At 41.2% G+C, this 25,394-nt stretch overlaps 4 protein-coding genes across 4 annotated transcripts; 2 read left to right on the top strand and 2 right to left on the bottom strand. All coding sequences in view use genetic code 11, as the record gives it.

Annotated features, from left to right (window-relative positions):
* Positions 1 to 1,293: 1,293 nt before the first annotated feature.
* On the bottom strand, positions 1,294 to 5,082 carry EGR_00058 (hypothetical protein; the record flags this gene model as incomplete). The annotated part of the gene is made up of 8 exons (XM_024489307.1): positions 1,294 to 1,344; positions 2,018 to 2,161; positions 2,428 to 2,632; positions 3,491 to 3,707; positions 3,851 to 3,911; positions 4,039 to 4,207; positions 4,469 to 4,579; positions 4,913 to 5,082. 8 exons carry the CDS (start codon positions 5,080 to 5,082, stop codon positions 1,294 to 1,296), a joined length of 1,128 nt encoding a protein of 375 aa, XP_024355985.1.
* Positions 5,083 to 6,095: 1,013 nt separating this feature from the next.
* On the top strand, positions 6,096 to 9,203 carry EGR_00057 (Pre-mRNA-processing factor A; the record flags this gene model as incomplete). The annotated part of the gene is made up of 6 exons (XM_024489306.1): positions 6,096 to 7,156; positions 7,345 to 7,584; positions 7,619 to 7,796; positions 8,080 to 8,319; positions 8,394 to 8,500; positions 8,693 to 9,203. The coding sequence occupies 6 exons, from the start codon at positions 6,096 to 6,098 to the stop codon at positions 9,201 to 9,203; spliced, it is 2,337 nt and encodes a 778-aa protein (XP_024355984.1).
* A 540-nt stretch (positions 9,204 to 9,743) lies between these two features.
* Positions 9,744 to 11,756, bottom strand: EGR_00056 (RNA-binding protein; the record flags this gene model as incomplete). The annotated part of the gene is made up of 3 exons (XM_024489305.1): positions 9,744 to 10,682; positions 10,753 to 10,920; positions 11,187 to 11,756. 3 exons carry the CDS (start codon positions 11,754 to 11,756, stop codon positions 9,744 to 9,746), a joined length of 1,677 nt encoding a protein of 558 aa, XP_024355983.1.
* A 1,248-nt stretch (positions 11,757 to 13,004) lies between these two features.
* Positions 13,005 to 20,858, top strand: EGR_00055 (Calcium/calmodulin-dependent protein kinase type 1D; the record flags this gene model as incomplete). Its single annotated transcript, XM_024489304.1, has 10 exons — positions 13,005 to 13,060; positions 13,095 to 13,271; positions 13,308 to 13,382; positions 16,437 to 16,606; positions 16,712 to 16,857; positions 17,941 to 18,067; positions 19,347 to 19,434; positions 20,017 to 20,129; positions 20,369 to 20,538; positions 20,763 to 20,858. 10 exons carry the CDS (start codon positions 13,005 to 13,007, stop codon positions 20,856 to 20,858), a joined length of 1,218 nt encoding a protein of 405 aa, XP_024355982.1.
* Positions 20,859 to 25,394: the final 4,536 nt, after the last annotated feature.

Here is a 25,394-nt window from a genome sequence, read left to right as displayed (position 1 = left end):
ATGGTTCTGTTGTGTCTAATCGTAGTTAAGCAGCATTAGTAACTCCTAGTGGGAGGGTCCGTTTTTACGTTTAGGGAACTCCACGTGATAGGGAAATTAAATTGCCCTTGAGGGCACTTAGGATGAGAAGGATGAGGGTGTAGCCTCGGGGTTAGCGCAGTTCCCCGCCTAATCGCTACTCCCGCGCACCTGAGAGCACAAGCCGACGTCCGGTCAGTGTGGGCGGTGGTGGTGGTGCAGACGGTGCCGTGCATCGGCCACCGGATGATTAGGCGGTCGGACATGGTGTGGTGATGGATGACTAATGCCCCTGGTGGTAGCACTACTCGCTCAGCCCAAGTAAGCATGCGTTGCAGTGGGTGAGGCTGACACACCACAGCCAAGTAAATGAATTCCTGAGGCACCAAATAGACAATAGCAATCATTGTACAGTAACAAGTTAACTACGAACTGTTATTCGCTTTACTATGCATGAGAGATTCCCTAAACAAGAGGTAGTTCTGACATTAACACACGTGAAGCACGTGCAGAAATTGTTGAAATAAGCTGATTACTTCATCTAAACAACTGTGATTATACTTGAAATATATTTAGATCAGGTCAATGAATATAACATGCTTGAAGCTCCCAGTTATGTGATGAGTCCTACATAAATGCTGCAATTAATGAGAGCCAACACTGCATTCTCCCAATAGCTACTGGTACAACAACCAATAGCTCTATACGACTCGGGTCAGGATGGCACATTTCAACACGTGACCGACTCCGTAGCCAACAAGGTGTGTTACCCGAAATGAGAGTCAGGGTATGGACAAGTCTTATTCTGGTAAAGCAATGAGGGGCCCTCAAGGAGGAACCCCATAACAGAATAACCTTCAGATACTCGGAGAACATTGTAACGGTAATAGCTAAGTCACAATAACAACCGCATTCAATGCTCTTGTAAACATAAAATTATCAAACACTAATGCCGCCGCTACAAGCATTCCAACGGGTAACCCGCTATGGTGCCAAATGTGTTATATGCCTCATGAATGATTATGTTTCTCTTTAAGGACCTATTTATGCATGCACATCCATACCGCAACGAGATTTAAGTATTTCGGCACCATTGCATCATAATACAAACTACCTAACGTATTAAGTACATTTATTCATGAAGCGACGCAGAAAGGTAGAAGTTACGAACATTGTGGGCCTGTACAAATAGAGTTTGACTGCCGATGAATGATAAGAAAAAAAAATGGCTTGAGTAGAGGACAAAGAAGAAAGAGGTCAAGCGCTTCTTATAGCTCACTGAAGCAGGTTGACCATTTCCGTCTCGTTTCCAAATAGGTGATGAAACTAAAAACAAGAAACATTACTGTGAAACGAATAAGTAGAATGGTTAAGGAGCACTAATGCCACCAAAGTAAAAAAGTGAAATACCTGAAACAAAACTGAATAAGAACTAGGCTTAGCGAATTCGTGTGAAACTACATTACAGAGAAAGAATTTGCCAACAGGAATCGAAAGTACTTATTGACTACATATCGACTTTTGATAATACTTCTTCAAGCAGTCGCACAACTGAATCTGCTAGCTATACTACTACCGACAAAAAACAGTCTTATTTTAACAACAAAGAGGCCTCTACAAAACCTGCGAGAGCTAAAGCAAGTCTACAAAGTGCATTAGGAGTGAGGTTGATAAAGGAACCTAGGACAAAAGGCTGATGGGCCAGACCTCTCAACGCCTCTGACAGGCGCCGAGAGGTCAGTCGACCTGCGAAACGCCCAGAACACATACTGTAACCCACATTGATCGCATTTGCTTTCAATGAAAAAAAAGTATATGTTAGACATATTACGTGAATGGGTGTGACGTGAAATGTTGAGCAAGAGCATATTCCCATTTTCTACATACGATCGCCACAACCAAGAGTTGTCTGAAGGTGTTAGCGCAGCTGTTGATTCCAATATAACTTTGTACAAAAGGGAAAAAACGTGGTCATAAAAATAAAAGTGTCTAGGCGTACTGATTCCTCATCATCCAAAAGCGTTGGTGCGACGTTTGCCAATGCAGAATGAGAATCCGAAGATGTCATGATTACCGGGGAGCACAGCACCGAGTCAGCAACCCATTGAATGGCGCGCATGCGCCTCTTTGCAGACTGGCAAGCCTAACGACCCAAAGTCAATAAATAAAAGGGCGCTTCAAGGAAAGAACCCGATGCACTTTGCATCCACTATGGCAAATTGGGGGATAATAATCTGTTTTTGATCTCGCAGTCCAGGCCATCATCCCTTCTGGTCTTAAAAACTTTGACAAAAGGGCCGTTCGACCACTAAAGTTACAGTAGAAGTAAGGCGGCAGTAGATAAAACCAGCTGCCTTGCCAAATAAACTACAATGATTCGTGAAAGTGTGAATACTATCACGCACTTACCTTTTTCATGACCTGGGAGGTTACATCCTCGGCAAAGCGGACAAGCGTGTACCGTGGGGAAGAAGGGCGCGAAGACAGCGGCGGTGGTGGTGATTTAGGTCGTGGGAGGATGGAACAAAGAGCCTCGCCCATTATGACCTGCTCGAGGCGAGAGGCGGTAGCCTCGAGCAGCGAGGCGATGCTGTTATGGCCAAGAGCCGATTGACTGCTGGAATTCACAACCACTGTGGTCACAGATTCACTCTATCACTCGATAGAGTGCTACACATCCATCTTAGGACACCAACATTGTGATTTAAGTTGACGTAAGCATTGAGAACAAGATATCGGAAGTGTGGGGCATCAATACAGGGCGCATATCAAATATTTTAATCAACACGGCAGTGAATTTCCAAAATGTAACCTATTACCAACGCGCCTTTCAAATGGTTTCAAAACATTCCAGAGAGATATTCTGTAAAATTTTCAGCATTTACGTTGGACTTTCATATGTGACATGATAAAAATGATGTTTTACACGCTTTAAAAAACAAACGTTTGCCCCGAGTCCTAAAATCACGAAACGATGATAGCCATAAGGCATGTTTCGAAAGTCAGATGAATTGTAGTGTACATGGTAGTGTGAAGACGCTAGTCTCAAATCATTCAAAACGTATTCCAATAACTAAACTTAAGCGTTCTACTTTATACAAACCTTGATAACAGTACTTTGTGCATAGTTATGCGAAGTTGAAACAGGCAAACAATTCGCTTTCCGCGTTCCTGATTTACTCAGTGAGTCTCCAACAAAAGTGCCCGCCCAAATCCTAATCTACAAACCATACCCCAAATTGAGGAAGTTACATATTGCAAAGGAATAATCTTCGACGCCACAAAAATACCAAATAATATTGGAGAATGAGTAATAGGAATCACTAGACTAACTACAAATAGATGGTGGATGAAGTCATTTTGCGAGGTGTTTCTCGCCACTAACAAAATGTAATTTTGCTTGGGAAATACGCACGATAGTTGGTAATTTTGATGGCACGAAACCGGTTAGAAGAGGAGAACAAAGGCTTACATGAGAGTTGATTGGGGTGCGATGAGCTGTTGCTGACAATTATGAATATGGTTATTATGTAACAGTTTTGTGGTCGCAGACTTGAAGTCGGCTGAAGGTGGAGGGAGGTGAAGGTCTCGCAAGATAATGCGGGACAAGGAATCAGCGAATTCGTTGATGCAATGCCACTCGCGTGGGGTTGTTCGATGCTGTACGTTAATCCCGGGCAAATATGGACCTGTAGTGGCCGGAAAGTACGTAGGTTTCTTAATTCACTAAATGTGCCGTTAATAAAAAACGCCCAACTTATTGCTGATCTCAAGCGTTGTAACTAGTATACGTGTAAATTCGCATCACAAACCAGCAATTGAAGTAACTTACAAAGACCTATTGAGTAAGCGACATGCGGAACACCCTCGAATTGTGGGTTGTTTGCAGAGTCCTGAAAGGGAATAATCAAATATGAACCGCGACCCACAAGACCCGATTCTTCGTAAAAATTTTGAATAAGACTACGCTAATAAGCTCATAAGACTCACCAGAACCTTAACAAAAGTTAAGGCACTTACCATGGAAGCACCGATCTCATTAGCCAATGGCACCGATCTTCGAGGGGAGCAGGAGACCCTTCTCTGGCCACGATAACGACGCATCGCGACAAAGTAGAACTTAACATCGATGCAACGCCGTTTGAGATACCGCAATGAGGACTTGGATTTCTTCGCTTTCGGTAAACGCCTAAATAATGTTAATGAGATACATTACACTAATATGTGAATCAAGAAACATTGGGTGTACACATCGACTTTTACGTAAACTTGACGATAAGTTTAACAGCGTCAGCAGAACACCGACAACTATTAAACGTAACAAAATTCATGACTGATAAACACAACTCGCTTTAAGCTACCAATAATCGGAACAAAGTGAGGACAAGTTAACTATACGGTCCTCAAGGGTTTGAAGACCATTAATTCAACTCCGGTTAGCAAAGCATACATGGAAGTGATACGCTTGAAGGATAACCCCCTTTCAGTTCCAGCAGGCAAAAATAATTTGGAGAGAGGGAAGTAGCGATCAGTGCTAACTGTTGTTGTAACATTGCAAATTCTAAAAGGTGCAAAGTATTCACAGAATTATGCAACTCCCCTGCGAAATCAATCCACAAGTGAATGAGCCGAATGAGTTGGTAATTTTAAGACGTAAGTGATAAAACGGATGTAAACTGCGCAAAAGAATTGACGATATTTGGAACCCTATAAGGGAATGACTGCAAATACTACTCGCGTGAGGGGACCCGAGGAGAAGTGAACAGAGACTACATAAAATACAAAAATTTTTGTGTCAGAGAGGTGGTAAGTTTGTAGCGACATTTAAAAGTCAGAGAAAGGCGATATTTTTTTTTGGGAGGGGGGAGGGGGGTCACTAAAAGAGGACAACTACGAAGTCTCACTTGATGAGTAAGTTGGTGAGTTCATAAGGGGTATGATATGAAGGAGAAGAGGAACAAATTGCTTTATATTTTGACAATGCACACTTCCTAATCGAATAGGTCCAAGTCTTCGCCATAAAACACTGCCCCGCACTGAAAAGCGCCCAACATTGACTGACATACCAGTATATGACTTGGAAACGGAGGCGGTAAATCAGATAACAAAAACATGGGTTATAATATTCTGCAAAAAAAATCAGTATAGAAATGAACGATAAATGCCAAAGGATGCAATGTCGCAATAACGCAAAATATTCTTTGCCCAAATCTACAAAAATAATGCCAAAATGCAACTTGACCCATGTAAGAATTCAACTAAATTCAAAGCACAATGGCATTCTGGCATTCTGGCAAAACAGACCTAGACATCTTACGGAAATTCTAATATCGCATGTGTACACGCTTTTTATGCATGAGTGTACATACATTACAAGGAAGAAAATTTAAAAACTAGTTATTTCAATATTAATGGAAGGCAAGTTAGACAAACTGTAACAAAGTGTTGCCAATAGGCAAAAATTTTGAAATTACACAAGAAAGCAAAGGGTGACAGATAGTATTTCTTAATAATGAGAAACGGCTACGGTCAAATAAACGCAGAGAGGCGGTATGAAGCGTAAGTAGTAGTGTTTGAACGATAAAGACTTTCACCTTGCAGCAGAAAGAGTAACAGGAACAAGTTGTAGATGAAGCCTTATATGCATTCGTCAGAGAATACCCATGTGGTGGAAGTGTTTAGATATTCAGGCATAGCTGCGTTTGCGGTGCTGAAAAAATAACAACCCTGTGTAATGGCGAAAGTTGCGCACCACTGTTGTTTCTTTGAGACATTTTTCTGCTGTACTTTTGAGAAGACCGTATTGGAGAGTTTGGGGGAAATGTGTTTTTTTGCAGTTCTCCCTTAAAGTCAAAATATTCATTGCTTTGCCTCCAAGCTCATTAACTTTGAAAGAATTATTTTTTTAAATAAGTTATGTTTACCCCCGAACTTGCGGTTCACCGTAACATCCCATTTATTGGAGGGTAATTAATTCTCTGCTCTCTAATCACAATGGTTGGCTGAACGATTTGTGTCAATTTAGCCATTCTTAAGTAGTTATGGCTGGTTACCCTCCCCCATACGGTGTTCCTGCTATGCACTATGTTTCGCATCCATACTACGCTGCTGGGTATGTCCCTCCTGTGGCTTCTGCTTCGGCAGCTCAAACAACGTGGAGCGAACACACATCTCACGATGGCAGGAAATATTACTTTAACAATTTAACCAAAGTTACCACATGGGAGAAACCTGACGAGCTAAAGTCTGCATCGGAAAAGCTTCTAGCTGTCTGTCCATGGAAGGAGTTTAAGTCGGATTCGGGTAAAGCGTACTACTATAACTCTGAAACCAAGGAGTCTGTTTGGACGAAGCCACTGGACCTTATCGATGCGGAGCAGCGTGCTTTAGCAGCGTCAACAAAACCAAACGCATTGCCAGTTTTATCAAATACTGTTGTATCCGGCACACCTATTACACCATCCACTCCTGCCGAGGAGCTAAAGCCCAGTGAGCCCTCTGAACTGGAAAGAGCAATGAAAGCTACGCTGGAATCTTTTGGCAATGAGGCTCCAGAATCAACTCTAATTCCCCTTCCACCCTGTGAGCAAAGTTCTGTAGAAGCGGTGACCGTTCCTGAATACAAAACTCGAGGAGAAATGGCAGAGGGATTGCGCCGGCTTTTTCGAGAGAAGAAGGTGCCTGGCAATGCTACATGGGAACAAGCTCTGAAACTTATAGGTGATGATCCACGGTACAGTGTTCTTAAGAACTTTGTTGAAAAGAAACAGATTTTTAATGTCTACAAGTCACAACGTCAAAAGGAGGAGCGAGAGGAACAGCGTATGCTTATGAAGCAGGCGAAGGAAAACTTGGAGAAATATCTGCTTCAAACTAAAGAGATTCACTCAACTATGTCATATAGGAAGGTCGATCAAGTTCTGTCAGATGTGCCTGAGTGGAATAGTGTCCCAGAACATGATCGTCGCATTTTGCTCTCTGATGCAATGCAGGAGATCGCTAAACGTGAAAAAGAGGACTCTAAGTCTCTCAGAAAAAGAAATATAAGGGTTTTCAATGATATCCTAAGCAACATGCAAAACTTGACTTACAGAACAACTTGGAGCGAGGCACAGCAAATGCTCCTAGACGACCCCAGGTAATGTACCTGTTTCGTATGCGATATTTGTGGTCGCGTGCACAACAAAACCGCACTTTTAAGGTTTAGAAATTGCTCTGCCATGTAAGTGTGCATAATGTGCTGCTACTACTATTACAGAACTACTAGATTGAGTGCTAGCCTTTGATAACTACATATGCTTCATTTTATACCGTTTGGTTTGCAAGGTTTACTGACGACAAGGAATTGCAGAGTTTGGATAAGGAGGATGCGCTGATCCGGTTTGAAGAGCATATACGAATGCTTGAAAGGGAGCATGATGAGGAAAAAGAGCGGGAAAAGCGAAAGCAGAAGCGAATTCAAAGAAAAAATCGCGAAGCTTTTACTGTTCTTCTTGATGAGCTAAGGGAGCACCAATTTCTAACTTCTATTTCACTTTGGAAAGATCTTTTTTATATTATCAGGCGGTAGGTTATTACTCTTATGTGATTGTGCCTTTAGAGATGAACGATTTCACGCTATGCTGGCCCAGCGCGGGTCTACACCTCTTGACTTGTTCAAATTTTACGTTGAGAAATTGAAGTGCCGCTTACCATCGGATAAAAAGATTATGAAGGAGATTCTTAAAGAAAAAAACCACACAGTCGAAGTTTCTTCGGATTTCGAGGATTTCAAGAAAGTAACGGCATCATTTTTATGAAGTCGTTAAGTCTTCTACATGATTGTACTAGGATAGCTGATAAGTCCCTTTATTCTCACTTGCAAAACCCATGATCGAAACATTTCGAACAATACGCTCACATCTCGGCGAACATTGTTTTGGGAATCATTAATTGGCCATCACCCAGGGAATTGGTTTCTATGATTATTTCCACCCATCCATCCGTCTCTAGCTTAGGTTTTTAGCAGTGGGTCATCTCCTCTGCTTGATACATGTAAACGGGTCTCCTTTATCCTTGCAGATGGTGGCGTCGGATGAGAGAGGTAGGCTTTTGGATTTGGGTAACGTGCGTATTATCTTTGACGGTCTGATGGAGAAGGCACGTAATCGGGAACGCGAGCGTCAGCGCGAGGAGGCGCGCCGTATGCACAAACTCGAACAGGCCTTCTTTGAGATGCTCCGGCAGGCTGATCCTCCTGTGGAGGCTACCACCACTTGGGAGGAAGTGTCCGAGCGATTCTCCTCTCACGTCTCTTTTAATGTGACGCCCCTTCAATCACTTCCCGCACATTCACTATTTTTGTCTGTCTTAAGCAACAATTTTAATTGCTACAGGCAATCACCCTTCAATCTGAAAGGCTTCGTCTATTCAAGGACTACTTGATTCAACGAGATGCATTCAGTGGCCACGATTCAAAGTCTAGCAAGTCTCATAACGTCAGGTTTGTAAAGACTGCTCTTACCCACTAGTATTTCGTGTTAATTGCTTCGACTGAAGGCCAATATTGTCCAGTTAGAGGAATTTTAATATAGGCTTACTTTGTTATTATCTCACCACTAAACTAAGGCCTTTATCTACTCTAATAACGAATTTGAAGCCAATCCAGGATAGGATGGGTAATGTTGGTTTGTAGATCGCGGTCCCATGAGACGAAGAGGGCAGACGGCGGTGGTGGCAGCGAAGAGGAAGAGGGAAGGAACGAGCAACAGGGTGAAGGGGATGAACACCACAAACTGGAGTCAGGAAAACGGTCATCCCGGCGGCATCGCAAGCGTAAGCACCATCGTGATTCAGACTCAGGTTCGCGCAAGAAGCACAAAAAGTCGAAGAAATCCAGAAGCAATCGGCATGGGGGAGACGGTGCGAATAGTGGTCATAAGACCTCTAAACACGGCGGAAACGGGCGTGGCAAACGCAGTGCCAGTGTCTCCGGCGGCGACGATGACCAAGAAGATAGTGATGGGGACGAGAGGTCCCCGGCGAAGCGTGCCGCGGTGGCGAGAGGTGAAGGGACAATTGAGACTCCAGACGATGCAGCGTCGGCGCGTCGTCGTAGGCGTCAGGCAACTCGTGAGGATGGGGAGGCAGAGAGTTCGAGTGCCAGCAGCGACGACGCAGGCGCGCGCGACGACCACGCATATTGAGCCGAGCCCTCTGTACACTCCATTTCACCTACCTTTTTCACTCTTGGTGTATTTTGCTATGCGCTGGTATTGTTTCGGTTAAACTCGTCGACAATTGGCCATGTGGAGTTATCCTTAAATTCAAACGTCGCATCGGCATCAAATTTGCTGAATCATAGAAGGCGAGCCTAGTAAAGGTAGAAGCGTAGGCCTCCGAGAGTTAGGTGCATTTGAATGGCTCGGCCGATCGGCGACCCCAAGCGCGATTTCCTTTTCGCGTCAGTGTTTACTAATGCTCAACGTTGAGGAGCTTCTTTAATTAGCAGTTCAAAAGGAAACTGGTCATAGGCAATGAAAATGGATGTGTGGCCTCTCGAAGGCTCACGGGTCACGCGTCACTGATTAACTACACACAAATGATAAGTCCATTCTCATGCTTCAAACAATGACATTTCGAAAAGGGTATAAACTAATGATCACAAATAGAGCTGCATAGGCTGCCATGTAAATGCACGGAAAAGCAGAGAGGTGGCGCAAATCTGTGTATATGTAAACGTAAGGTCAGACGCCAGGGGGTGGAGGACAGCCGGGCGGGTAGGGAGAGTTATCGTGGATTGTCGATGGGGCCCCAGTGGCAGCAACAGAGACGCTGTTGCTTGCTGTGCCACCGCCGAGAAGACGTAGAGACTCTTGGATGTTAGCACTGGAGGAGGAGTGCACAGCAGCGATGGGATCGTCAGCAGGTTCAAAAAGGCAAGTAGCGTAAGCATAGCTAGCGTACTCGTCTTTCTCGGCACGCAGCGCGGCCAGTTGGGCGGCCACTCGCGCGCCTGCAGCCCGCGCCGCTTCCTGCTCACGTACTGCACGGAGTGCCGCTTGTTGCGCTGCCTCCAGTCGCAGTCTATGAGCCTCCGCTTGCTGTACGCGAACCAATTCATTTGCCGGGACGTAGCGGTGCGACTCCGCCGACCAGTAATAGTAGGTACGCCGTGCAGCATCATAAAAGTAGCCCGTACGCGAGTCATAGTGTAACTCCGTCTCAGGATCGTAGTAAAGGCCCGTCGCATCTTCGTACTGCAGCCGACCCGACTCCGGTGGTGTGGCCAGGCGTCGGTGAGTGCGAATCTCCTCTACCACCTCAGATTCGCTCTTATTTTGTGAAATTGCATAGCAGACCAAGGAAGCCTGGTAAATGCTACCTGGAGGCGCCATATCAGCTAAGTTATCAGCGCGATGAATGAAGCAAATCCGGGAACTTGATCCCGTATCAGGAAGTTTTGGCAAAAAGGATAAGTCTGACTTCTCTTCGGAGGCATGCTGTGAGCGCGCGTCTAACTCTCGTTTGTAAAGCATACGGCTGACGGCGGGGGACGCGATCACAACTTCACCACCTACCCAGTTCCAGGTGCTCCAATCAATGTCGGTTGGCAGAGGCTGAACGGAGCGCTTGTAGGTGGTACTTTGGTAAGCACAAAAGTCAAGCATTTGGGAAGCCCATAGCTAAAGGGGAGAGCATGAATCCAACACGAAAGAAAATAACGAACAAAATGCATGAACGCATTCAACTCACAGATGCACAACCTCGTTTGAAAGAAAGGAAAGAAGTGAAGAAATTGTCACGATCCCACAGCACAGGCCACTTGAGATGCTTCAGCAAATGCTTGCTCCACACTCGCACCGCAGACTCAGGACCCCACGTTATAACAACGAAACCGACGTTCAACTGATAAAAATCTGCCTAAATGGTTTAAAAAACAGCATTCTTCGTAGGAGCAATACTAGTGAAACAGGTTACATAGAGGTACTGCTTCAAAAGCAAAACACAAATAAAATTCTAGATAAGCTGAGCAAAAAATAAGAGAACTCTACATTAATTCGGGATTCTACAATAACAATCAAAACCAATGTAACAACGTAAGAATAGACTAACTCACGGGACACTCTATCGGTCAAAAAGCATGGAACCATATAGCATAAGCGTGATACTAAAAGTATGTAGCCTACCGCAACCTTGGAGATTTCCGAAGATCTGCTCCGCACAGCAACATCTGGCAAATAAGCCGGATGAAATATTAAAAGCGAACTTGTAAACCTGGAAAGGGCTTGATGCAGGCTGCACTCCTCAAAATTGCTGCAATCGATTAAACGCGGATCCAGAAGCTCTATATAATCACCAACCCCTTTTACGGAAGAGGACAATGGGCGCTGAGAAGTAGTACTTTTCATATCAGTGTCAAGATTAACCAGGAAGCCTTTCCAACACTCTTCTGTTTCGTCGATGGCCTCCTGAGCATCGACCATCTCATCAAGGTCGCGAGATCGCTGGAAGAGTCGTGTGAGAGCCATGCGAGACTTCATCCTCAATTTCGCATACATATCGGTGTAGAATTCCACGGCTCGAAAAAGTGAGGGAGCGGTCTTCGCTGCGAATAGTTTCGCGTCAACCTGGGCCTTTCGTCTCGCACCCTGAAGCATATCATCCAATTCACGAGCACAGTGTCGCACAGCCACGATTACATTCTTTTCCTCGTCATTGGGTTCCCGAGGTGGCGGTCGGCGGCGATTCAGTGACATTGCGAATACTGTGAAAATATAGCACAAATTACTGCAAATAATGTCTAGCTGTACTTTATGCAACGAAGCGATCAAATAACGGTAGCAAATAACCCAGACAAATAATATTGCAAAGCTTGTTGAAGTGGAATACAAAGTATGGAATATGACCCTAGAATAAGCAACGAAAAGACTGTACTCACGCACACTAAACTGTTAACTGGGTGGGGAAATATACAATGAACATGATGAATCAGAAGCTTCAAACAAAAAGTATTTTTTATCAGACAAGAAATTACGATCTTCCCACTAAAAAAGGTAATTTGATACAAAAAACAAATATTAAAAAAACAACAAAAAGGTGCCACACTAGACAAAAAACAAAATTAAAAGGCGATGTCCATCGTAAGGATCAGGCTTTAAAGCATGAAAAGGCATTAAAAAATTATATGTATGTATTTGCTATAAAAACTAGCTGGAAGCAAAGTAAACTAGCTAATAAGACAACGCACTGCCAACATTAGCGACTGCCTCCTACAAGAAATGTCAAAGTAGTAACCAATGGCAGTGCTGAAGACGAAAAAAAACGCAAAGAAAACTATTCAAAAAGCCAAAAGGATACTGGGGAGGAGGCTCTAGCAGGTCTACATTTTCCCATCAAAAATTGGGCTATTAACCGACAAAATATATAAAATTTGAAGTGGGGCCCTGCAAAAAGTCTATACCATAACTCCAATGCTGCTTAAATACTCCTTTTAGAGAGGAGGCAACTAGATGAATTCAACCTCGTCAATGAGTAGCACTCATCATCTCTTAAGCTAGAAGAAATTCCCTTATTCAAATCCTCTTAAACCTTTACAAATCCTTATATGCTCTAAGCAATAAACATGTGAGAATGAAATCAGGTTATACCATCTAAAGTAGTGAAGGGCCGGGATAAGGAGAAAAACGAGCCCTGTCATACGATACAACCTAGTAAATTCAAAGACCCAAAAGCAGTTTTGCACAGTTAATAATGACAAGTGACTTGTGCGTGCATATTTAGATAATGTATAGCAGTATAAGCCTCTTTATTTTAGCTAAAATTTAGGTTAATTGCAAAAGTATCTCACTTTAACGAGATTAAAAGTGTTATAAACGAAAAAATGCCAAAAATTTTTTAAAATAGCACTTTGTGGTGCAACTGCAATTTTTTCATTGCTTTAACTGTTCGGAACTCATTATTTGGGTCAAAGTCAACTTTATTTCGACTGTTTGAATCCTGCGTAGATGACGGCTAACCCGAAGTCAATTGATAGATTCTGCATGAAGGAACTGCTTGGAACGTAGGACCTCAGTTTAGTATCATAACAGTTTTAGTGGTGCCTTTTCGGAGGTGCGTTTGGCTGAAGATAAATTGAATCCCGGCACTTTTTGTGCGATAAAATGTATAAGAAAACGTAGTCATCAAAAGCAAAGCGAAGAAGATGCTCCTAATGAGGATGACTTTAAGTCACGAGAAGCTTCTTTAAAAAATGAAATCTCTGTTTTGCGGAGGTGCGTTTTCAAACATTGTATTAAGTTATTTTGCAGGCTCAGTCATCCAAATATTGTGCAGTTAATTGATGCGTTTGAGGATGAAGATTCGTACTACCTAATAATGGAGCTGTAAGCTAGCTCATTTAAATCGTTGGTTTTTATGCATCTGCAAAGGTTTTTTTCTGTTGGATTTTACTTTTTTCTATCGCGAATTTCTCGTTCTACCGTCTTACTCGTGTTTTTTTAGTTTGTTACCCTATTGATTTTTTTGCAGATCTAGCATAATACGACACCTTTTATCTTTTTTTTGTGGAAACACTCACACAGTGTTACTTTAACCATCTACAGCAATATACGAAAACCTTTATAACTTCTTCTTAACTTAGGAACGATGTCTTTTCATGCCTCTCACTTTTCGAGAAAAACTCCTGTTTGATTTATGAACAAATGAATTTCGAAGATACACAACTTAGCTATATGTTGCTTTTTTGATGAGGTGTTTTTTGTGCTTGTTGTGCAATCTTCCGCTTGGTGCTTAGGTCTCAGAGCTCTATTAAGTGAAAATTTTAGCGTTCTTTACATTTAATTAATGTATCGTGAAAAACAAGTTTTAAAAGAACACAAACTTGCTCATATGGGCTTAGGTGCTGTTTGTATTAAAAGATTTTGAAAGTTTGAATCCTTCTACTTAGTTAAGTTTAAGGCATTCATATCGACCTCTATTCCCATTACTTAACTCGGCATCGAATACGGTGTTTGTATCGCGACTGAGCCTTACCACATGACACCTTGATCATGTAATTTATCCTGCCCTCAGTAGTAGATTTAAGTTACACAACCGTCTTTTGGTTTTACTGGTATTGGGTAATTTTAGCTCCTGTCTCTAATTTGGTTTGAATTGCACTAAATTGCCAATGATTTCACCCGTATATAAGAACTTTTATCGGGCATAATTCCTAAAGTTATTCTGTGGTATGCATTTTGGAAATGCGTTGCACGTATAAACACCTTGACTGTGTGAGTCCTAAGTGAAGCCCTTGTTGGGATTCCATGTATCCCTCCCGGACCATTGTGCAGTGAATAAATGTCATTTGTGAGCGCAAGAGTACCGTATATTTAACGTACGTACTGGATTGAGAGCTAGTTTTTGTCATACTCTTCATTACTTCCAAGAGTGCATCACATTAGGCAGATACAAGCAAAATTGGTTACGCCAGTGTTCTTGCATATTTATAACGGTTCTTTCGGCAATGCAATTTGCAGTTTCTGCAAAAAACCATACACCATCTTTTGAAAAAACCATGTGCTACACGAAACTTGCATGTTTTATTGTATTATTACATTATATTCTCAACATTTAATCGAAGTTTGCATCAAACTACCTCAACCTTGATGATCAGTCTAATGCAGAGTATTCTTTATGTGAGTGTGGTTTAAAAAGCAAAATTCGCAGACATCGCAATGCCTTTTAGTGTAGATTATGAAAAATGCTACATACCCATGAATTTTCAAGATTTAGGTTCAAAATTATGTGATTTATTTTTCATGAATTTGGTGGCCTCTTTTTTGCGTTTTTGGTCCGCATTCGAGTCGTATTGGTAGACGCTGACTTCACATCGTCAGACAGATATTTGTCAGCTTGGAAGTGTCCTAAACACGACTGCTACTGAAGTGGAACATAATCTTTTTTCACTCTTTTGCAGATTTCCCTCATTAAAAGCGTTATTCACAAAAGCAGTGGAAGAAATTTTTTACATGATAGTGATATGTATGCATTCAATATAATGCTATTTTAAAACCATCTTCGTTTGAATTTTCTGTTTTCCATGTCCTTATCAATTTTGTCTTTTTAAACGCTCGTAGATGAATAAGGCAGTTTTTTCCTACTACCTAGCTTTTAATTGAGGAAGATGATGCAGTGATAATAGCAAAATTGTCACCTTTGCTATTAAGCCTTATCGTTCTACCTTATTCAAAATCTTTTATTTCTGGTGAGAATCTTAGTAGTACGCACAGAGCTTGAATATTTCAAACTTTAAATAGAATTTGTGGCAGTTTGCTTTTATGAAACTCTCTCCGGTGATGATAAGCACACATAGCAAAATACGGTGGTCCTGCATCCTACTACCTGATTATTTCAATGTGAGATAAAATCTTAACTGATTGAAACCACTACATCATTCTGTTATTGCTTTCTATAGTTTTTCACGAACTGTAAAGAGATTGGGTTGATAATTTGTTAAGAACGGCGAACGGGCTAGCATTCGCTTCGAAAATAAACCTACTAAAAATTCAAATGAATTTCAATTTATATACATATTTGCCTTCCGAAGGCAATTTTTCTCTCTTACCACGGTGATTGAGATACAAATTGTAATAGTAATCCAGCATCACTCAATGTAACCAATCAGTTGCAAAAATCTAATCCACTTAGTCTAAAAATAATGTTGACTCTTCCTGTGGAGACGTATTACAACATCCCTTTAATGAATGCTCAGACACGATCAAAAACCAAATCATTGTGTTACTTTACTCAATGGATGATTTTTAATAACATGCAGTTCTTACACCTGTCTTTCCTACACATTTTGGAGTACGGGAACCCAAAGGAAATACGTCGAAGGAATAAAGAATGGTTTCATATAATATAGGCTTAGTGACCACGTCTACGTGACTGCCGATGAGAATTCTTCCCCAGTTCCCAAGTGGTCCAAGCTTAAAAACTGTTTACTTGTGGGGTGTGGTGAGGACTCGTTTCAAAGGAATACATTTAATAAAAAGTCCACTTTTTATTTTGATGCCTTAAATGCTTCAAGCTGCTCGTGCTTCACCCCTCTCCTCCCCCTAAAAAAGGACTACACAGATCATTTAAGCCCATGCATTAATTTTGCCATTTCAGCAGCCTTGCACCGAAGGGAAAGTGAAAGAAACGAAATGATTGTGGCGGCTGAAAAGTGACTGTGGTTAATTTAACTAAAGTTATTTGGTTAAAAAGCGGTAGAGCACTAAACTTTTAAACGTAATTGTATAAAAATGGTTTGCCATGCCTGGATGTGAAAAAGTATGCTTTGATTCAGTATGGCTTTTTATGAATCATTATAACTTGCTAACTCCTAACAAACTTAGAAAAAAATTGGGCAAAACAAGACACAACTCTTCAATAAATATTCTTTATTTATTTAGGGTGACAGGCGGTGAACTCTTCGATCGCATTGTTGACAAAGGCAGTTTCACAGAGAAGGATGCTAGTGATCTAATACGACAGGTCCTTCTGGCCACCGAATATATGCACAGTCGCGAAGTGGTTCATAGAGACTTGAAGGCAAGCGTTCTTTGGTTTTTCCCAATCACAAGTACGTCCGCCCCATTGCCGAAGTGAAAAGGAGCTCTTCGGCGTAAAATCTACACGCTTGCCTGTAGGCGCACTTAATGCTGAATGCGTTCGTACCGCGCCAAAGCTTCTGATGAGTTAGAAGCCATGGGCCGGCATACTTACAACATTGCTATTGTTGTAATTACCCACTGTTACATAACGAATGGAAGGATTTATATTGTCGTTCGCTGCGAGCACAGAAATGGAGGCAATACTCGTACTCCACGTAAGGTCAAATATGCATTCGGAATCTATGGTGTAGCTTACCTTACTTACCTGTGGTTGTGCCCTCTCGAGTACTTTGGCAAGTGGTAAAATATTCAAATAATTGCACAAACGATCAATTAATGGTAGTTAAAACGAAAAGTTACCGAAAATAATAAATGGGTATGAGAAAAGCTGTGAATTTGCACAAACTCATGAAATTTCAATTCTTAAATAAGCACTTCGAGGAGAAGGATCAGCAACTAATTGATAAACGAGGTAAATTATTTTTCCTCAAGACCCGCTTATTTCAAAATAAGCAGTAAAAGTACTGCACTCCCCAATTTGGCCACTGTTTTTTCCTTTACGTAAAATTTCCAGTTTGTGATACCATGTCTCACACTTGCTATGCCCTGCCGCGTTTACTCACCTCAGTGATTAGTAAAACTATCTTTGGGTGGGATTAGATCAAAATTGTTAGGCGTTTTTTTGCTTCACTTAGGACTTTTCTGCAGTTGACCATTACGTGGGGGTAGACAACTTGCTAAAGGGTGCGCCTTCGTACTTTTTTTTGTTTTATATCGGTTGATTGGTGGTAAGTAGACGAAATAACTTTAAATGCTGGAGAATAGTACATACCTTACTAAAGTCTTGTGGGATCTTATTGCTACTCCACAAGACTCCTTAAAATTTGATGCTATTCAACAAATGCATAAAGAATCACTTCAGTTTCGATGACATTATCTTTCAGTCAAATTTTTTAATAAGAACTGCTAATTCCATCTGAATAAATAATGTACTCGTAAGAGCGACTGTACTCTGATAGGCTCTCGGCTCTCCCTAGTGTGACCATTCAATTGCTCACACAAAGCATAATGAATAACGCAAAAACGAACAAGATTTCAACAAGTTTCTAAGTCAACACAGCAATGATGCGGTAACCACTGCACACAACAACCGGTCTAACTTGAAACACATCGAATGTTAGGGGTGATTACCATTTCTGCAACCCAATTTCTGCACAGATACAAACAAAAGTACCCACTAAATGTGGAAGCCTAGTGAAATAAATAAGGTTAATGCTATTTTATGCTTGTCGATGCAATACAGCCGGAGAATCTGCTCTTCTACAGTCCACTGCCAACGAGTAAGATCATGATTAGTGATTTTGGGCTTTCAAGAATCGACGAGAATGAGGGGCCACTTTCTGCAGCCTGCGGCACTCCGGGTTACGTCGGTATGTACTCTCTTTCTTGCTTCCAAACTTGCATCTATTAGAGCAATATTTCTGAGATCAAGGACTTAATTTTCAGAATTATATCTTCTCACAATCAAAAAATTACTTAAAAAATTGGGAAGCATTAGATTGAAAAATCGAAAAACACTTTATTTAGCAAGAAAAGGATCTTTGATAAGTTCCAAAGTATGCTATCTTTTTCATTTGATTTATCCAAGGAAACCAGTTTCCTTCGGTTTCAAACTAACTGGTATTGACTTGTTTGATTTGAAGGTATTAAAGGCAGTAGCTGGCGAACCCTCTTGGACGTTAGTTGTCGACGATACGATTATTCATTTGCTAAGTACTATCCAGTTAATTCTCGCCAACGACATTTATTGACAGTAAAGAGACATAGTTACTTTAAGTGCTATGCTGACTCTTCAGTCCTAATGAGCTGTGCTGTCTTTACTGTTTCAGCACAGGTAATTCACCCACACATGTTTATGGGATTCAGTCTGGTCTTTTTGTGCGCCTACAGCCTTAATTATTAATTTACACCAATTTTATTCTACGTTCATACATACGGACTTGGTGTTCATAATGTTCTTTGGTGCTTTTACGAATTTAAAAGTACTTGGGGTGACCAATTTTTCGGGGGCTCAGGTCCAAGTTTTAGTAAAGTCTGCCTTTTCCAACCACAACACCAAGTCAATTCACTCAGTGCTTTGCGGCAAGTGGCATTTTGAATGACTTCCTTGGTGTAAATTGCTACCAGATGCCACATTGGCATGCATTTTCCAGTAAAAATCTAAGTTGATCCATGCTGCCTGTTCGGATCCTCGATGAGTAGTACAGGGAAAGCGACTTCACTTCGAAGGCGTAGGAATAGGTCCTTAATCTGCCTTCTAAATGTTTTTGTCCACAACTAAAACTACTGTCATTTTTACCCTCCTATGCTTTTTTTGGGAGGTATGATAGTTGCAAAACTCAAGTCTGCATTTTGACAATGACCGCTGCAATACGTCATTCAAATAAGGCCTCAAACATGCATGAAAATTTTGTCATGCATTTCCAATTACGCTTTGCAACGGCGTGACTCGTTGCCACGTAATGCCATATCCGAGAAAAGAATCGCAAGGTACACAGTCTGTTTGGTACATTTTTCTTCATTTAATCAAAAAATATGACGTCTAAAGTGGAAAACGTAAAACTATTTTCCTCATTGGCCGCATAGAAGGTCGAGTTTTGTGTAGAAGCCTTTGAATATGATAAAAACAGAGACTTACTAAATGTTTAGCTCCGGAAGTTCTTTCTGCACAATCGGGAAAAAAAGGCTATGGGAAGGAAGTTGACTGCTGGGCTATTGGTGTTATCACCTACATCCTGTGAGTATCCATCCTGCCATGCACATGCACGAACATTGCCTCTTTCACTAGCCCATATACCCCTCTAAAAAGATTGCTCGTAACATGCAAGATTATAGGTTGTGAAGTTTATGCGGACCATTTATTTGACAAAAGTGCCCATTCAGATAGGCTTTGATTATGTAACCTGGTGCTCATTTGAGAGCATGACGAATAAGACTGCTCGCAGACTGCAGAGTATATTTCACCACTAGTGCATGTTATTTTGATCACTACGATGCGTTTGGAAAATGATTTTGTCAAATGCCCAACATTCGTGTTTAAAATTTGGGGGTACTTTTCCCAGGCCCTAGCACCTGTCTTGGCCAAAACGCGATTTTCATAAGGTATGCTGAGTAAATATTCCATGTACTCTATCGAAATGTTTTCACTTTTAACTTTAAAAAAATTAGATTTATGCATTTGTCTCAATTTTACAAAGTTGTAAATGGACATTTGGCTGGGAAGAATTTTTAAGCTTCAACGTGAACACGTGCGCTTTATGTTGTGCCCTTTCTTTTTTTACTGTAGTATTACATAATCGTGGTTTTGTTTGGACTACAGGCTGTGTGGATACCCTCCTTTCTACGATGAAAGTGATCAAGAACTGTTCCGACAAATACAAAAGGCTCGTTACGAGTTCGACTCACCCTACTGGGATGAAATATCTGATTCAGGTAGGCCCGTTTTCAAACTAGGAATTTAAACCACTTTTGCCATCTTTTCACTGCTATAATCAAAGTTCTGTCTTACAATGGAAATCCGCCCGAATTTAAATTGAATTAATTGAAATAAATCCAGGTATAATAAAACCGCAGACACTGTCATGCAAAAAAACAACCTTTAGACGTGGCGTATGAGTGTGAACATTCACTTTAATCACAAGGGGAAGTCAAAAATATGGTTGACTTTTCAGCAAAGAGCTTCATCCGCAGTCTGCTGCAGAAGGATCCTAGCCGAAGGGCGAGTTGCGCGGAGGCGCTGGCACACCCTTGGATCGCCCAAAATGCTGCCCGCGACGTGAACATCTATGCTCACGTGAGCGAAAACATCCGCAAAAACTTTCTCGTCCGTCAGCGCTGGAAAGTGAGTTCCTGCACAACAAACACTTGACCTTAAAGCCTTTTGCCAAATGTCTTCTCTTTTACTGGCCTTCCATTTTGCCACTGTAATGTAGGTCTCCAAAGATGCGAATGTTTCATTTTCAATTTGGGGAATTTTGAGTGTGTTTAAAACCCGTATTTATAAATGCACTTTTTGAAGAAACAGACGATGAAGTATCTAACACCTATGATTTTACCAATTATCAGAAAATATACAATGCAACAGCAGCCCTTCAGATGTTTATGAAGCTGCAAATCAAATCCGGTCCCACCCCTAGCAAGCCCGAGGCAGTGATTCGGTAGGCGACTACCAACACCGTCTGCCAGCCTCTCCATTCCAGGAAGCATGCAGGCGTTCTGCAAAATGCATCCAGATATATTTTACTGTCACAAATGTTGACTCCATTCTCTAGTGTTCGCAGTAATCTATTTGGGTGTTGCTTTGATATAAATAAATCGCGTAACGTATCAATCTTACGGTTGTAAATGTTCCACGCCTTGAAGTACAATGTCGCTCTTCGTTCTTTTATTTCATCAATGAGAATAACCTGGCATAGTTGACTGTTTCTTGCCACTTGGAAATACCAATGTACGGAGGTTTTTGCTTTTGGGGTATGTACTCAGAATGGTCTTTTCGCATCAAGCCATTTTACGGAAGATGGTTTTTCACTCTGCGGCCTTACCCCCTTTGCTGTGAGTATACGTGCAGCTGTCACGTCAATGACATTTTGAGCATGCAAGCTAAGAAAATAAACGTTCAAAAGTTGTTGGATCGAGGAGCTAATCGGTTTTTTCTCTTATGCAAATAAATGTTCTGCTAGATGTAATAAAATTATTGGACCGTGATGTTCTGCACTGAATATTCAGTTAGAAAAGTGCGTTAAAGTTCGTTCTTATTGTTTCCGTAAGTTGTAATATACCGACATACCGATTGGACATACTACTGAATGACGAAAAGAGTCTTTTATTTATAAGTCATCGTTTAGATGACTTGCTCCTGCTTCTAATGAAGAACGTAGTCCAAATTTCCAAACAGCGACCACTCTGATACGCCTCACCAAATGTGTGCGCCCTCACTTATCGTGAAATACTAACTTTTAGTTTCATTGCAAAATATTTTACAACATTTCTGGGTGCTGGCCTGAACATTGGCTTGCTAAAATGCGCATCAAAGAAGCGAAGGACGAATTTGTAGACCCCAAGTGGATAAGAATTTCAATTAAAAATAATAAGAGTTCGACGTAGTAAGCATATGCCAGGGGAATTGATCGCAATAACAAATGAAAAATGAAGAGGATAATGTTGAGAAGCAGGAATAATGACAAAACGTAATAAAAGGGAAATAGGTGGCGGAAGAAGGACTGATCATGTTAAGATTTTCCGCTAAAATACATGTTCGCTGGATTCTGAGGTAAGAAAGCATGCAGATAATCATCAAAGGAGGTGGCACTGATGCCGAGGCGATTAAGCCGTTTATCTGAACTAATGCAAGATTCATCCTGCATCCTTACTAATAACGCAAAATACATTCAGGTGATAACGCCAAAGTTCTCCAGCGAACTTCCAACACATTGGAATCTCAAAAATAAGTTATAGGCCCGAAATCCAAAAAATAGTAAGATTTTACTTCTGAAGGGTCCCACAGCTGCTATAGCTTATGGTCGCCTGCGATGACCACACTGGGCTCTACCATTTGCTTGTAGGTCGCTAAGTGTAACCCAATTTCCAACGGTTAACAAAGTCTGTTCCTGCTAAACAACTTAATCCAAGAATAATGTTCCACGTTTAAGTGCTCGAAACCTGCCATTTTATTTTAATCTACACGTGACAATGAATGGGAAGGAATAGATAGCGACGCGAGGTTCAGTTTCATTTCTTTATAATTTTTCTCAAACTTCTCGGCATCCGAAACGATGGTCCATTTAAAGAAATTAAAGTTACTACCACAAAATTAAAATTTTTCTAAAAATGACAAACTGATTGAGGCTAAATTTCCATTGACATTGAATTTGGATGCTGTGGTTTTTCAAACCAATGTCTTTTCTGCTTCTAACTTATTAGCAGCATAATCAAATTTGGAATGAAATAGTCTGTAAACATCACCTTCGTGTAGGGGTAACTTTATTTGTAACCCACAATTTTCTGTTACCTAAATTATCGACAGTGGTTTATTTGAAACCTAGCCTTAATGGTCATCACTGAACAGGCACTGAGTGGATAACTACCTGAATAATTTATTATGGAAACGTGGTTTGGCGAGGCCATATCAGCGTTCAGATATGTGAGAATGTCACTAGGAATGCCTCTCTGCCTCTCCCTCTACCGCCCATAAAATCCACCAACCTTTACTACCAGTGGGACACTTCCTCCAATCAGCTTCGACCAATGTGGCCAGCTCTTCGATCCTTTAGGCCATTTAGAGACTGAGCACCCCGGAGATTATTCCACTGCCCCAGAGTCCTTAAGTTACCAGGGCAAGCATTTCCCTGCAAGTCACAAAAGCAAATCGTTCATGCTTCTCAAGTATGAACGACTGGAGGGAAAATACATGCCAACATTTATCCATCTACAGCACAAGGCGGACACGAGGCGACACATTTTTGCAGACACGAAATGCATGCGCTATGTGCACCCAACTGGTCATCAGGTGCAGCAGCTGCGCCACAGAAGTAAATGCGACCTTTTTACCAGCGGTTATAGCCTGATACTAGCGTACACCTATCTGCCATTGATAAGAGGGAGAAAGTGATGACGACGACCATCTCAAACACAAGGCTGGTTAAAGGCGCATTTTCAGTCGATTGAGACATACATTCCTACGTGCGAAAATATCAAAAATAATTCACTACTCCCCATTTATTTTGTCGAAGCATGATCAATATGAAGTAGGTCAGCGTTCTACAGTCGCATGTTTTGTCAAAAAACATCTTGTTCTTTGTTGAAATTATGGGTGCTCTATCAGGTTCACTTAAATCTGATGAGTTTAGAAATGTGAAGAAAGGCGCACTGGTCCTTTGAAACTTGTAGTTTTCAGTAAATTTAGTTGATAGAATCTGCTGTTGATTGAGGCTTTCCCATTGGTGCTTATTTTAACTAGAATGCCCCCACGCGTTAGACGACGGTCTTCAAAGCCTAGTCACTTATTTTTACACTGTTGTGAACGGAATCCAAAAACATAAATGGATTTAAAACAATTTTTAGGCTAAAATCAACACTACGAAGCAATTGCATGAGAGATGACAAGGCAATTCGTCGATGTTCGGGAATTGCCTAAAGAGCTCATAGCAAGCCTCAAACCACTTTCGTAAAGCTCAAAATATTGACTTCTAAAAATATTTTACCTTTTAAAACGATCCACTGAAAACTAACAAATCCGTATAACAAGAATAGTATCCGATTGAGGATTCACAAAGCAGGAAACATAAGATAACAAATAAGCCACGTGTGGAGCTCTCGTAGCCTTTTCCTGGAAATTAGTCGTACAGACATAATTCTAGCAGGTACGAATCGAGCACAAAGGTGCTTGATCAGGAAAACAATGCACTACCGATAAAGTAACACATAGTTCTGCTCAAAGAATTGGTTTTGGAAATTCTGATGAAGCAGAACGACAGAGTATTGAATCGTTCCTGACAAACTTAAGTGAAAAATCTAGGTCGAAATTCTGCTGCGAAATTCTAGATGCACGAACAATCAAGTAAGCAAATTAATAAGGTTGTAGCGGTAAAATACGAGAAAAAGAAAACTAGTTTGATGCGGTTAGCACAGTGGATATGAGAGCCACACGGTAAACGAATCAGGTTTGTGCAGCACTAATATATATAGCAGAAGCATGCATTGAAGATACGTGGAGAATGGGGTCCCACGGACGCTGCAGTGCCCGACACAAATGATCTGCTAAATCCTGAGTTTACCTAATCGCTAAAGCCTAGTCATTCGAAAATAACCATGCGTTATGAGGTGCGTCTAATCTGCTTTCTCTATGGCATCCTCAAGAAGTAAAAAAAGGCAGTAAATCAATTTTAACAAACCCGACCTATAGCTTTACTAAGGAAACACCGACTTCAGTGTGCTGAACGTCGAGTAAAAATTTACGTTTATTTCTTGTGTCGATATTTAGGTCCTAAACCATCCTTAAAGGCATAACAAGTTGAAGTAGTCTGAAACAACGTGCTTTGCTGACACGTAAGACCTGAGTTAATAGCAGATTAGTGGAATTCTTGCGTAGTTAAATGCGCGGTTGAACAAAACATAAAGTTAATAACGGTAAATGAAACAAATCAAATGCTAAGAGGAAAATGACTTGTCATTATAGATTAGGGCTAAAATTACTGAGGTAAAACCGTTTAACCTGCCTAATTGGTAGACTGAACGTCTTTTTGTGTCTTTGAGACACAACTCAGTGATTTAATGTAATTTCACAACCGATATTTTGCATGCATTAAAAGAGGAACATCAACACCTGATTTTATAAGGACCTAATGACATTACCTAAATGGAAGCGAGCAGTAAAGCTTCGATAGCACTGTAACATTCTAATAACTGCACCAACGTACTCAGATTTGCGTAATTACAATGCGTGGTATTGTTGTACTTTACATACTATGGGTTTCTGTATTATTCTAGGTGAAAACCGGCTTTTTCTTAGGCATAAGTAGGGATTTTAGGTAACCGGCATCAATATACCACCTCTCTTTGTCATTCATTTTACCTCGATACACCACAAATCCTCAGGCTGGTCAGACCTCAAAGAGATGGTATATTGATTCGGCTTTTGGATACTACTCTCGGTTGCGTTATTATTACCACGGATCATACCGTCGAATGTTCCGTAAGGAG

The sequence above is a fragment of the Echinococcus granulosus genome, assembly GCF_000524195.1.
Source record: "Echinococcus granulosus chromosome Unknown EG_S00001, whole genome shotgun sequence".
In the NCBI taxonomy this organism is placed as follows: Eukaryota; Metazoa; Platyhelminthes; class Cestoda; order Cyclophyllidea; family Taeniidae; genus Echinococcus; species Echinococcus granulosus.
This window is presented reverse-complemented; position numbering and strand designations above follow the sequence as displayed.